This window comes from Scyliorhinus torazame, chromosome 4 (assembly GCF_047496885.1).
Source record: "Scyliorhinus torazame isolate Kashiwa2021f chromosome 4, sScyTor2.1, whole genome shotgun sequence".
Lineage (NCBI taxonomy): Eukaryota > Metazoa > Chordata > Chondrichthyes > Carcharhiniformes > Scyliorhinidae > Scyliorhinus > Scyliorhinus torazame.
The window spans coordinates 217466940-217481840 of record NC_092710.1 but is presented as its reverse complement, the minus strand read 5'-3'; the positions used below and the strand labels follow the sequence as shown (position 1 = coordinate 217481840).

Below are 14901 nucleotides of genomic sequence, written 5' to 3'. Positions count from 1 at the left end.
GTCTGTGGCACAGCCCTCCCAACTTTGGCACAAATCCCCGACAGTAATGAGAAGAATTTGTCAGGTTCAACAGGGTTGGATGTGCATTTGTTATACCTGAGTGTCATCCCTTGGTTACAGCTGGGGACAGTTTTATTTTTATACAACTTTGGTATCAGTTTGATGCATTTGCCCATTATGTCAGAGGGCAGTTAAAAATCAACTGCATTGCTGTGGGTCTGGACTCGCAGATTAGCTAAAGATGGCAGGTTTTCTTCACTGAAGGGCATTGATGAATCCATTTCATTTTAACCGTCTTTTACCATTTCTTTCTCTCTTGTCTTTCTTTATGTATATTTAACCCCCCCCCCCCCCCATCTTATCTACCTTTCCTTACCCTTCCTCTCCTTTGCTTCCCCATTCTCTTCTCCCATATCTACATATGCCACAGTTTACCCTCTGATGTTAGTTTCCCTGCTGTTTGGCCTTTGACATCTTTTGTTCTCTCTGGGGAGTGCAATTCGCACTCTTCCCCCGTGGTTTCTGTGGCTATTAGTACCCGGTTTTGTGGCTGCGACTCATCTTTCATTCTCACTCCACAGTATAAATATTTCCCACTTTCTCTGTCTGTTAGCTTTGACAAATGGTCATCTGGACTCGCAACGTTAGCTCTTTTCTCTCCCTACAAATGTTGGCAGACCTGCTGAGATTTTCCAGCATTTTCTCTTTGGTTCAGATTCCAGCATCCACAGTAATTTGTTTTTTTACATTGATAAACTCATTGGGTTTATAATTGAATCCATTACCTTCATGATCATCATCATCAACTATTGATGCTGTTTTTTTATTCCAGATTTTATTTAATTATTTTCAAGTTAAGGTGAAGTCCACTGCTAATGTGGGGCCTGTGATTATTAGTCCAGACTTCTGGATTACTAGCCCAATAACATAACACACTTTAAAATGTAAGTTGTTGTTAGCTAAATAAACCAATTAGCATACCAAGAAGGTTTTCTCTTAGAGTCGTAGAGGTTTACAGCACAGATAATAATAATAATCTTTACTGGTGTCACAAGTAGGCTTACATTAACACTATAATGAAGTTACTGTGAAAATCCCCACATTCCGCGCCTGGTCGGGTACACAGAGGGAGAATTCAGAATGTCCAAATTACCTCACCGAACGTCTTTCAGGACTTGTGGGAGGAAATTGGAGCACCCGGAGAAAACCCATGCAGAAACGGGAGAACGTGCTGACTTCGCACAGACGGTGACCAATGCTGGGAATGGAACCCGGGTTAATGGCGCTGTGAAGCAACAGTGCCTAACAAAATGATCTAAATCATTTATATAAACCACAAACACCAAGGGCCCCAACACTGATCCCTGCAGAATCCCACTGGACACAGGCTTCCAGTCAGAAAAACACCCCTCGACCATTACCCTCTGTTTCCTGCCACTCAGCCAATTTTGGATCTAATTTGCATGGTGGCAACTGCTGCTGGCACACTGTACAACATTGCGCTGGTCGCGTGTGGACCCGGCCTGCCAGATAGTACCCCCCTGTAACCCCCTTGCCACCCCGGACCATCCTCCACCAGTTCCCCCAGCCCCCGACAAAGCCCCCCGGCCAGCGGAATGCCCCCCCGACTGTGGGTGGTGCTGGACACAGCGCCATGCGAGGTTGACGAAACCTCAAACCACAAGTGATCCATGCCGACGGGAAGTTGGCCCATTGGGGGCAGAGCATCGGGGGAGGGCCTTCCAAAGGTATGCGGCTGACTCACCGATGATGCCGCTTTGAAGAGGGCAGAGCATCCGAAAACAGGCACTGCCCCCGATTTCGGTGACAGAAGGGACTCTCCGCCCACTCGCAGAATGCGAATTCGGCAGCGGCAATCGTAGAATCCCGCCCGACCTCTGCTTAACAAAACATGCTGACTGATTTTGATTAATCCCTGCCTCTCCAACTTCCTGGTTTATCCCTTTCTCTCTTCTTGAATAATGGTACCACATTGGCTATCCTCCAGTCCTTCCACACATCTCCTGTGGCCAGAGAGGAATTGAAAATTATTGACAGCACCCCTCCTATTTCCTGCCTTGCCACACTCAACAGCCTAGGATACATTTCATCTGGCCCTGGGTGTTTGTCTACTTTTAAGCCTGCCAGACCACTCAGAACCTCCTCTCTGTCTATGTTAATCTCTTTAATTTTATTACAGTTCTTCTCAGTGATTTCTATACCCACACTGTCCCTCTCATGAGTGCAGACTGACACAAAGTATTAATTTAGAACCCTATCTACATCCTCTGGCTCCACACACAAATTACCACTGTGGTTCTTAATGCGCCCAAGTCTTTCCCTCGTTATCATTTTACCCTTAATGTACTTGTAAAGCAACTTAGGATTTTTCTTTAATTTACCTGCCAGCATACTTTCATTTCCCTGTTTTGCTCTCCTAATTTCCTTTTTAAGTTCCCTCTTGCACATTCTATATGCTTCTAGAGCTTCTGCTGTTTTGAACCCTTGATATCTGGCATAAGCCTCTCCTTTTCTCCTGATCCAATGCTGTATATTCCTCGATATCCAGGGTTCACTGGATTTGTTGGTCCCACCCTTTTCTTTATGGAAACATGTTGGCCCTGTACACTCCCTATTTCCTTCTTGAATGTGTCCCATTGTTTTGTCACAGATTTACCTAAAAGTGTCTGCTCCCAGTCCACTCAGGTCAGATCATATCAGATCTTATTTAAATCGACCTTCCCTCAGTTTAGAATTTTGATATCAGGCCCATCCTTATCATTTTACATAACAATCTTGAATCTAACGGAGTGATGATCACTGTCTGTACAATCCTGCTCCACTGATACTTCAACCACTTGCCCAGCTTTGTTACTGAAAATTAATTCCAGGATTGGGCCCTCTCTTGTAGGACCTTCTACATACTGGCTTAAAATGTTCGCCTGGATGCATTTTTAAGATTCCGCTCCCTCTCAACCTTTCACACTACGGTTACCCCAGTTGATACTGGGAAAGTTGAAATCCCCCACTATGACTATCCTATTACATTTACACTTCTCTGAAATTTGCCTACATACCTGCTCTTCTATAATAGTAGTATACATACCTGCTCTTGTATTTCTCTCACACTGTTAGTGGGTCTGTAGAACATTCCCAGCAATGAGATTGCCCTCATTTGGTTTTTAAGTTCTATCCATATGTCTTCAGCTGAGGAGCCATCTAAGATGTCGTCCCTCCTTACTGCTGTAATTGGTTCCTTGATCAAAATTGCGACACCCCTCCTCTTTTACCTCCCTATCTCGCCTGAAGGTCCTGGGATGAATTCTCTGCCGGTGGAATTCTGTGTTTCACTGACAGCGCACCTCCACCTGCGGGTTTCCCGGTGGCATGGGGTGGCTACAATGAGAAATCCCATTGACCAGCCGCTGGAATGGAGAATCCCGCTGCTAGTGACAGCGTACCACCGAGAAACCCGCTGGGGAGACGGAGAATTCACTCCCCTGTATCCTGGAATAATGAGCTGCCAATCCTGCCCCTCTCTCAACCATGTCTCAGTGACAACAATGGCATCATACCCCCATGTTATAATTTGTACCCTCAATTCATCTGCCTTGTTCGTCAGACTCCTTGCATTAAAATAAATACCATCCAATCTTGCCAAAGTCCCTTGTAACTTAACTAGACCTTCTATTATTTCCTGACTCACTTGATGTCTCTTCTAATTTTGGCTGTGTATCTATGTCTGCTGAACCTTCTCTCAGGATCCCAGGCCCCTACCAAATTAGTTTAAACCCTCCACAATGGGACTAGCAAACCTCCCTGCAAGTACACCGGTCCCATTTTGATTTGGTGCAGATTCAGTTCTTTGTTACTATTTTGGCAAAATTAGTGTTTCAGTTGCCCACAGAGTATGATAATTGGTAATATTGGGGAATATTAGCTCCAAACGCTACAGTTAACCAAATTATCACAATCCTTTGGCCAACCTTTGCTGTTTATTGCTTTAAAAAGTTCCGATTGCTAATGACAGAGTCTCTGTTTACAGGTACACATTAATAGATATTTTGCGTGCCATACTGCTATCATTGGAAGCAATGATTGAAGACCCAGAACTTCAAGTGAATGGATTTATTTTGATCATAGACTGGAGCAACTTCACGTTCAAGCAAGCCTCTAAACTAACCCCGAGTATGCTTCGACTGGCTATTGAGGGTCTGCAGGTATAGATGTTTTCTAGTTCTTTCATTAACGTGCAGAGATTTTCAGTGTAAAGTTTTATTCATATTTGTGAATCAAATCACTGCATTTTGTAGAAAATATAATATTGTCCAAGTTTTTCTATTTTATATGTTATAATTATATATTGAAGGCAAAATACTTTAAGTTCATAATTGGATATTCCACAGGAGAAACATGTGGTAATAAGTATGTGACAGACATTGCTTTTACAGAAAGAAATAATTCAGGAAGTGATTTTATAGAATGAGTATACTGCAATACTAATCAAATTGTTTTCATACTTCCTCTGTGTTTATCTATCCTCGGAATGTATCAATCTATCACTGTGAATATCCCATTATGTCAACTAACTCACCAAATATATTTGTGCACAAATCAATTTAAAATGAAAACACTTGCACAGAAAATGTTGCTCTAGGATGGGGAATCAAAATGTATATTGGTTAATTTTTACTTGGCATAGACCATTCTTTGAAGCTGGGAATTTATTCCCCTCAACATATTTCCGTGAGCATCTGAACATTATAAAAAAAACAGAACTGCATTTGAATTAAGCTATTAGCACCACAATAATCAGCTACAGCCAGCAGGATCATATTTAAGCACATTCCAATAGTCACTTAGATAAACCAGTTCTTTAACATAATTTACTTACGCATGACTACCAATCACTATTTTATTGGTAATGGCAAAGATTTCCACCTTGGTTTTGAAAAGCAGGAGAAATTCCCATTTTCACCTTAGTTGATGATCCAAAAATTGGATCCTTCTTGAAATGAGTGATTGCTGAATATGGGATTTGATGGGAATGGGCCGAGAATGGAAAAAGCAGACATTTGTGATAGTCATGCCCCTTTAATGCTTCTAAATCAGCTATTGAGCCATTAAGATGTGTCATTCTGCTTCTCTGGGCCTCGATATCACATTCAGCTCTCTGTCAGGCAGGAGTCAGACATTTCATTGAGGATAAGGGGCGGGATTCTCCGCAATCGGCGCGATGTCCGCCAACCGGTGCCAAAAACGGCGCGAATCAGTCCGGCATCGCGCCGCCCCAAAGGTGCGGACTTCTCCGCATCTTGAGGGGCCGAGCCCTCACCTTGAGGGGCTAGGCCCACGCCGGACTGATTTCCGCCCCGCCAGAAGTCGGGAAAGGCCTTTGGTGCCCCGCCAGCTGGCACGGAAATGACTTTGCCATGCGGCGCATGCGCGGGAGCGTCAGCGGCCGCTCACGGCATCCCCGCGCATGCGCAGTGGAGGGGGTCTCTTCCGCCTCCGCCATAGTGGAGACCATGGCGAAGGCGGAAGGCACCCCCTGGGGCCAGATCGCCCCGCGCCTCCCCCAGGACCCCGGAGCCCGCCCGCGCCGCCTTGTCCCGCCGGTAAGAGAGGCGGTTTGATTCTCGCCGGCGGGACAGGCATTCCAGCAGCAGCCCCCGCCGAATATCCGGTGCCGGAGAATTCGGCAACCGGCAGGGGCGGGATTCACGCCAGCTCCCGGCGATTCTCCGACCCGGCGGGGGGTCGGAGAATCCCGCCCAAGCTGAGCATTGCTTTATCCTCACTGCAAGTCAAGATTATTCTCCTGCAGCATCCAGCCAACACTTTAACACCCTGCCCATGAATATAGCCATCATCCTGATAACCTCCCAGAGGCACTGTAGCAATGCGAGTATGTCAGACCCCATGGTGAGAGATGTTTTCACAGGTTAGTCCTGTTTGTCCCAAATGGAGAGGCTATGAGGGCGTCTCGAGCACTGTGCCTTATGCGGGCCCTGGCCATCACCTGAGATCCTTCCTTCGACTCCTACGCGGGTTGCCTTCCTCGGCATCTTCCTCATCTGAGGGGAGGGTGCTCCTCCATCTCCTCCTGGTCCAGCTGCTCGTCCTGCTGCAGTGCCAGGTTGTGCAGAGCGCAGCAGACCATTATGATGTGGTACACCTTCTGGAGGCTGTGTTGGAGGGCTTCCACAGACTGCTCCAGGCACCAGAACCATATCTTGAGCAGGCCTATCATCTGCTCGACCAGCGCACGCATTGATGCATGAGTTTCATTGTATTGAGTCTCAGTGGAGATTTGTGGTTTCCGCGCTGACATTATCATCCACCTCCTGAGTGGGTACCCCCTATCCTCGAGGAGCCATCCCTCCAGTCGCTGCTCTCCCTCAAAAACGGCTGCGATCTGTGAGTGTCCCAAGAACAAACTGTCATGGACGTTCCCTGGTAAATCGACACACATCTGCATAATTAGCATTGCGAGGTCACAGACGACCTGGACATTGTGGAAGTTGTATCCTTTGTTGTTCACAATGGTGCCCCATATTGTCATCGGAAACAGTCGATGACACCCTATACCTGGGGCATACCTGCTATGCAGAGGAAGTCCAAGGCCCTGGCTCACCTGGTCATGGTCCAAGTTAATGTACATGTAGGCCCTCACAAATAACGTGCATTTATGCACTTGTGCAGCTGACTGGGAGATCCTGCACAGGTCTCCAGTGCAGCCCTGAAACCAGCCACTGGCACAGAAGTTCAAAGCAGCAGTGTTTTTCAGGGCCTCAGGCAATGGGTGACCTCCCAGTCCATGTGATGCCAACTCTTGCACCACCTGACATAGGCGGCGCACAGTCCCCTGGGACAGATGCAGCCTTCTCCGGCACTGGACCTCTGACATCTGGAGGTCGGAAGTTCTGTGGTGGTATAGAAGTAGCCGAAAGTGTCACCTCCGAGGCTCTGACATCTGTGGCCCTATTCCTGGAAGATCCCACCTCTGCCTCCCCTTCCTCTGCAGGGCACTGATCCTGCCATACGCAGCGGCAAATTGATGTTATGCTGCTGTTCGATAACAATCAAAATATTGCTAACTTGACTGGCTCAATGTTTCTCCCGAATCAAAAACGGAAAGAAAGACAACATCAAAATGAGTGATGAGGAGGCCTGACAATGTACTGATCCACAGCCCTCTCGAGATCTGGGACATCCACCCTATGCATATCCCACTATGTGAGTGCATTTCCACTCAGCCTCACTCCCTCCCCTGTCACACAATAGTCACTTCCGCACAGTTGCCCCTCTCAACTCCACCTGAATGAAACACTTTGACCCTTGAGAATCTCAGCGGGCTGCATTCCTTCCCTCAAGGGTGAGGAGTGAGGGCAGTTGAGTGTATTCAATGGATCTGCGTTCTAACCTCACGAGGGAATGAGACACTGCCACCGGGCCTATCCTGAATGGAGTGACTGGTGAGCACCTTTACCATAACACGTTACATTTGGAGCCACATATACTTTATCTCTCTGTTATGGAAATGTGAGTGTTAACCTTGGAGTTCAATGCTCGGGGGCGAGGCTTCCAACGCTTTTGTGTGGAACCAACTATTTAGCATAAAACAATTAAACTAAATTAAAAGAACTGATGCACATCTTTGTCTGAAACAAAAATAAATCACAAATGAAACTTAGATCATCAAATTAAAATGTGATTGAAAGGGTCAATAAGGCATTCTAGTCTCTGAAGTGTGCAGTGGGCATGGGAGACCTCGATGGTGCCAGTGGACACCACATGCTCCCCCTCTAGGGACACCTAGCTGGTCATCTCGGCAGCCACAGCCAGTCTATTCTCCAACCACCCAAAATGGTAATTGGTGGAGGTGCGGATTCCTGAGCACCGGCTCCCTGACGACAGCCACTGCCCCAGACTGGGGAGAACTGCGGTGAGAGGCAACCGTACTGCAGGCTTTGAGTAGGTCCCAGTAAAAGGCGGGCAATGCCTTCAAGGAGTTATGAAAACCCATCAGGCCTGGAAGTTATGCTTACAAAGGGTTAACAATTGGGTGACTATCAGTGCCATACTCATGCATTGAAATGCTGACTAAATTGGCACAATTTACCCGTGAAGGAGGGTCAGGGAGCTGATTAGGCAATTGGCTTCCCCTTGTGGCAGGTGATGCATAACTGATGCATGTGAAGACTGCAATTTGCAATCAACTTCATCCTTAGATGGCATCCTCATTCCCCCAGCTTTCATGGGTTGCAGATTAAACAAGGCTTCCAACTTGAATAGCCCCCCCCTGTTAAGGGTCTTTTGCCCTTATGAGGCTGGGAACCATCCTTTGTCAGAATCCCCCACTCTGCCCATGCAGTCTTGAATCTCATGAGACCCCACTCAGGGACCTCACAGCCGCCCCCAGTGCTGACCCTGTGGGTTCACCTGCTCCAGCCCACTTTCCAGCTGCTGCTCTAGAAGGGCAATCCCTCAGTGCTGAACGCTAACCAGTGTGGAAATCTGTCACTGAGAGGGCAGCAGGGTGTCAAATACACGGATAACTTGCCAACAATTCCAGAAGAAGTTTCCTCACACACAGAAGGTATAAAATTGCTGGATAAAAGAGCACAAAGTTAGGGAGGTAAGGCGGTGGAGGTGGAGGAACTGGTGGATGGGAAAGAAACACTCTAGGTCCTTCTGGCCCCTGAGCAGTGCTGTTAAGTATTTACTCCCTCCCTCTCAGCTGCTGGCACATAGGTGCTAAAAATAAAACATTACTTAAAATGGAGGCACACAGTCACCATAAAATACTTTAGTGACTGATCCATCTCCCGAGACCTGAACTGTTGCTGTGGCTTCATTAAAACCAGAAAATTGTCAGTTTGAAGGCAGATTGGGGTCAAGCTGTACTTCCTTTTAGTTTTAACACGAGCAGTGAAACCTGCAACTTTATGGGGATTAATGCTGGTGATATTTGATCAGCTGTTCAAGTTACACCACACATTATTTTCCTTTTCCGTGCAGAGTGTAATGGGTGGACAATCTGCTAACCACCTGTTTTACTTGCACCCCAAGTCTGCATTAGATAGTTATTTGATCTAAAAATATTGGTTGGTATTCTCCCATTTCGAAGCTCAGTGGCGGGGCGGGAAAATGGAGTGTTTCCCGCTGCGGTGGCTGATGGGAAAATGTATCAAGTCCTCCGGTCCTGACCTAATTAATTATGTACCCGGGTGTTTTGTGCTATATTCCATGGCGGGGGAGACCTAGTCTGCTGTTGTGCCTGGAGGCCACACTGGAAAGGCGCCCAATGCCACTTACCCACCATTGAAGAAAGAAGGTGGACCACTTGAAAATGAAGATAGATCTCCGGGCGTACCCTGAGACCAGAAGATTGACCTCCTGAGAATGAAGATGGATTCCCAGGAATATTCCGAGGCTGGAAGATGGACTCCCTCCAGGACAGCTAATTTGGAAGGTCCTCCTGCAGATGCACCCCTAACCTACTGCTGTGGTGGTCCAGGGTTGCAGGTGATCTCCATCCTATTCCAAATGTATTTCACGCCAGCGTGTTTTCCCGCTGGCATTGCAGAGAATCTGGTGTGGGGGTGCAGGCCTTCATTTGCATCGTATTAACGGGATGCAAATGAGGTTTAAGCTGGCCTCTGGTGAGTTTTATGACCTGCCATGGTGGGCACTGGCGGAAGATCCTGTTGTAAATTTGCACCGGCATGAAACCGAGTTCTGGGCCTCCTGCCATATTCTCTTCCCCAAGCCTGCCATTGAATACACTAACGGGGACTCATTGTATAGGAAGAAAATCTGGCTAGGTTGACCCAACCGCTTCCAGCAGCCTGTAATAGAGCATGTGGCAACACCAGTAGCATCAGCAGTGGAGAGGATAACCATATGGTGTGGTTGGTGAAGGAACAGCTGGCTCAAGATTTGGCATGGCTAATTTCAGTTCACCTGGGGAATGGTTAATGAGGAGATACATAGGATTCTCAGGGTTCATAAATATTCAGTATTCCTTGTTCGCACAGTCCAGTATTCCTTGTTTGCACAGTTCAGTAAACATTGTGAGGCAATATCTTACAACAATTGCATGTGTGGTGATTTACTGTCAATGTAAATTTTGTCCAATTATTGAAGACCTGCTCAAGGGACGTGGCAGTGGCTTTGAATGCAATGGTACCACAGCAAAGGCATTAAAGGAGACACCTGCTGCTGATCTAGGTTCATCAGGATGTGTTGTTGATGACAAAATTATGCTATTTGAATCCCCTGAAATCGAGGAGTTGGCTGCGTATTCCTTGACTGGTAGTAGCCTTTAATCCTGTGGTTTGTACTCTAGAGGTCAATAGTTAACTGTAATGTTGACTATTACTATTCATTCAAGTGAGATAGCACTTATAGCAAAACCCATTTACATGCATCAGAGATGGCGAACTGAGCTCACTAATGCACTGTTGCTTCATCATGTCCAAACAGCTGATGTAGTTCTGGGCGATCCACTTAATGCATTCAGTGTCACTAAGAAATGGTCACTGACCCTTATGCACTGGGGCAGTATATCCTATATACTACCCAGCTGTGGTGATACTTGAAATCTTAACATTTCGTGGAATCACCAACTAAAATTTGGATTTAAATACTCTTTTGATTTTATAGGAATTGTTAACCATTAACAACAATTTGTATAACACTTTAAATGTCGAAATCACCCCAAGGCACATTAAAGAAAAATTGAATAGTAAGGAAAGGTGCCCAGAGAAATCAATCTTGAGGAGACTTTTGAAGATGGGAAGATAATGATAGGTAGATAAGTTTAAATGTACGTTCTCTCTCAATTTTATTAACTAATTTTTTTGGGTAAGTCTGACCTGCAAATACTCAGTAAGTTTCAAAAATTATTTCTTGGTGTTTACCACTGCTGGTAAACACTTACCAATTTTCTTCGCTAAAATGATAAAATAGTGATGAAACAGAATACAGTCCATCAGAAAATTCTCTACATTCAAAGTGGTCTTATAGCAGTCCTGCTAGGTTCTCAGTGAGAAATCAGGAGCTCAGATTCGAGGATTGATGGGAACAATCCCCTGGCTTAAAGGCTTTGCCTGGTTACTGAGAACAATACGGAGAGAATCCTTTCTTACATTACAAAGAGAATCCTCTGGTCGATTGACCATTCAGACTCAGATGTATAAATCCTTTTATTTTATTTCAATGCCAAAGTACTTGCATAGGAGCCAGCTTTTGATTCATTTGATTCCTTTTGTTCACACATTGTACAATTTTCTAACTGGCGCAAAGCTATGTGCATCAATCACGACGGTTAGGAAGCTGGCTGTCAGCCATGAGATAAAAAAAAGATGCACTGGGAAGAAAAATTGGCAAATAAGATTGGAGAGTGGAGTGGCCTATTGTGAGAGGAAACAGGGTGAGAGGCCAACAGATAAAATGTGAGGACCACTGGCAGTGAGTCAGTAAATGCAGAGAGAGTGGGACAACTGACCGCAGATTTGGTGAGAGCGAATAGAGCACAGGAGAACTGACAGCGGTGCGACAGTGAGAGCAGCCAGCACAGGAGAACTGATAGCAGAGACACAGAGAGAGCAGAGAGCACAGGAGAACAGATAGCAGGGACACAGAGAGAGCAGAGAGCACAGGAGAACTGATAGCAGAGACACAGAGAGAGCAGAGAGCACAGGAGAACAGATAGCAGGGACACAGAGAGAGCAGAGAGCACAGGAGAACTGATAGCAGAGACACAGAGAGAGCAGAGAGCACAGGAGAACTGAGAGCAGAGACAAAGTGAGAGCAGAGAGCACAGGTGAACTGATAGCAGGGACACAGAGAGCAGAGAGCACAGGTGGACTGATAGCATGGACACAGAGAGAGCAGAGAGCACATGAGAACTGAGAGCAGAGACACAGTGAGAGCAGAGAGCACAGGTGAACTGATAGCAGGGAGACAGAGAAAGCAGAGAGCACAGGTGAATGAGAGAGCAAAGAGCATAGGAGAACTGAGAATAGGTGTGGTAGTCACCACTGAGTATATATTAGGTGATTTGTGGTAAGGCCCTGTACTAAAGATATGGGGGTAGTTCCCTGCCTGCTGGCTCCGCCCAGTAGGTGGAGTATAAATATGTGTGCTCCCGTACAGCAGCCATTTCGCCAGCTGCTTTAGGAGGCCACACATCTTAGTGTAATAAAGCTTCAGTTGCATTCAACTCTCATCTTTGTGTAATTGATCATGAATCAATTTATTACACTAAAGTTTTCAGAAGATGGACCTCCGCATCAAGCCGGATTGCCTGCAGCTGGATCCGCAATCAGGCAACGCCAAAAAGGACTTTGAACATAGGCTAGCCTGTTTCGAAGCTTACATCAGGTCTGCACCAGACCCAATTCCGGAAGCTCAGAAGATTCAGATCCTCTCCACGCGGCTGAGCTCCAACGTCTTTCCGCTTATCCAGGACGCGCCGACCTACAATGAAGCCATGGCGCTACTGAAAGAAAATTACTCTCAGCGGACTAACACGCTTTACGCCAGACACATCCTCTCCACGCGCAGTCAACTCCCTGGTGAGTCAGTAGTAGACTTCTGGTGTGCTCTAATTCCCCTAGTCGGAGATTGTGACTGTCAGGCCGTCACGGCCACAGAACACTCAAACTTGCTTATGAGGGACGCTTTTGTTACGGGGATAGGGTCAGATTACATCCACCAACGCCTTATAGAAGGGGCCACGCTTGACTTTGCGGTAACCAAAAAGCGTGCGCTCTCGCTGACGGTCGCCTTGCGCAACATCCAGGCCTACACCCCCGGCCGTGCGGCACACTCCTCCTACGCATCGTGGACTCCGCAGACGGCCGCCCCATCGGGGACCCCACTCATCCAACCCCACGCCTGTGCTGCGCGGCAGCCAACCAACCCGGGGGTCCAAAATGTTACTTCTGTGGGCAGCCAAAACACCCCCGACAACGCTGCCCGGCCCGGAGCGCCCTTTGCAAGGCCTGTGGCAAGAAGGGGCACTTTGCGGCGGTGTGCCAGGCCCATTCAGTCATCACTATTGTTCCGACCCACCCCCCGTACGGCCAGTGGGCGCTGCCATCTTCCCCTCCTCGGACCACGCATGGCCAGTGGGCGCCGCCATCTTGTTCAACCCCCACCACGTGCGGCCCATGGGCGCCGCCATCTTGCCCTCCCCAGGAACATCGGGCGCCGCCATCTTGTCTCCCCCACGGCACGTGCGGCCCGTGGGCATCGCCATCTTACCAGGATCCATGCCCCCCGGGCACCCCATTGTCTGCCACCATCGACGATCAGCCGTGTCTCGCCTTGATCACGATTGACCTGTCTTGCCCACACAATCTAGCAGCCGCCTCTACAAACGTGAATATCGATGGGCACGAGATCTCCTGCCTGCTGGACTCCGGGAGCACCTAGAGCTTCATTCATCCCGATACAGTAAGGCGCTGCTCCCTCATGGTACACCGCGTCAATCAGAAAATCTCCCTGGCCTCCGGGTCCCATTCCGTGGCGATCCGGGGTTACTGCATAGCCACTCTCACTGTCCAGGGCGTGGAGTTTACCAGCTTCCGCCTCTATGTCCTCCCCAACCTCTGCGCTGCCTTACTACTCAGACTGGACCTCCAGTGCAACCTCCAGAGCCTAACATTGAAATTCGTCAGGCCCCTACCACCCCTTACTGTGTGCGGCCTCGTGACCCTAAAGGTCGACCCACCTTCCCTATTTGCAAACTTAACCCCAGATTGCAAACCGTCGCCACCAGGAGCAGACGGTACAGCATCCAGGACAGGACCTTCATCAGGTCCGAAGTCCAGCGACTGCTTCGGGAAGGCATCATCGAGGCCAGCAACAGCCCCTGGAGAGCCCAAATGGTAGTGGTGAAAACTGGGGAGAAACACAGAATGGTCGTGGACTACAGCCAGACCATCAATAGATACACGCAGCTCGACGCGACCGGGTCTTCTCAACTGTGGACCTTAAATCCGCCTACCACTAGCTCCCCATCTGTAAGGCGGACCGCCCATACACTGCCTTCGAGGCAGATGGCCGCCTTTACCATTTTCTCAGGGTTCCTTTCGGCGTCACCAACGGGGTCTCAGTTTTCCAAAGGGAAATGGACCGAATAGTCGACCGGTACGGGCTGCAGGCCACTTTCCCGTACCTGGACAATGTCACCAAATGCAACCATGATCAGCAGGACCATGACGCCAACCTTGCCAAATTTCTTCACACCGCCACTCTCCTCAACGTAACTTATAACAAGGAGAAGCGCATGTTCAGTACGAACCGCTTAGCCATCCTCAGCTATGTGGTCAAGAACGAAGTTCTGGGGTTCGATCCCAGCCGCATGTGCCCCCTCATGGAACTCCCCCTCCCCCACTGCCCCAAGGTCCCCAAACGTTGCCTGGGGTTCGTTTCTTAGTACGCCCAGTGGGTCCCGAATTATGCAGACAAGGCCCCCCACTCATCCAATCCACTCTTTTTTCCTTAACGGCCGAGGCTTACCAGGCCTTCAACCATATTAAGGCTGACATCGCCAAGGCTGCGATGCACGCAGTCGAAGAGACGTTACCATTTCAAGTCGAGAGCGATGTCTGATGTGTCGCTCTAGCCGCCACCCTCAACCAGGCAGGCAGGCCCATGGCATTCTGTTCACGATGCCCTATCCCGAGGTACATGTGCCAGCGCACAGGTAGACCGACTCCGGACCCTGCACGACAGCCTTTGTCACCCGGGAGTCACACGTTTGTACCACTTCATCAAGGCCCGCAATCTGCCCTACTCCGTCGAGGGAGTCAGGGCAATCACCAGAAACTGCCAGGTCTGTGCGGAGTGCAAACCGCACTTCTGCCAGCCAGACAATGCGCG

The 14901-nt window shown here is 48.2% G+C and overlaps 1 protein-coding gene across 1 annotated transcript in view; it reads left to right on the top strand.

Annotated features, from left to right (window-relative positions):
- Positions 1–14901, top strand: part of clvs2 (clavesin 2) — a 141916-nt gene that overhangs the window by 13587 nt on the left and 113428 nt on the right. Inside the window, exon 2 of the mRNA XM_072499335.1 lies at positions 4046–4220. Coding sequence (XP_072355436.1) covers positions 4046–4220 — 175 coding nt within the window. The remainder of the gene's footprint in view (positions 1–4045; positions 4221–14901) is intronic.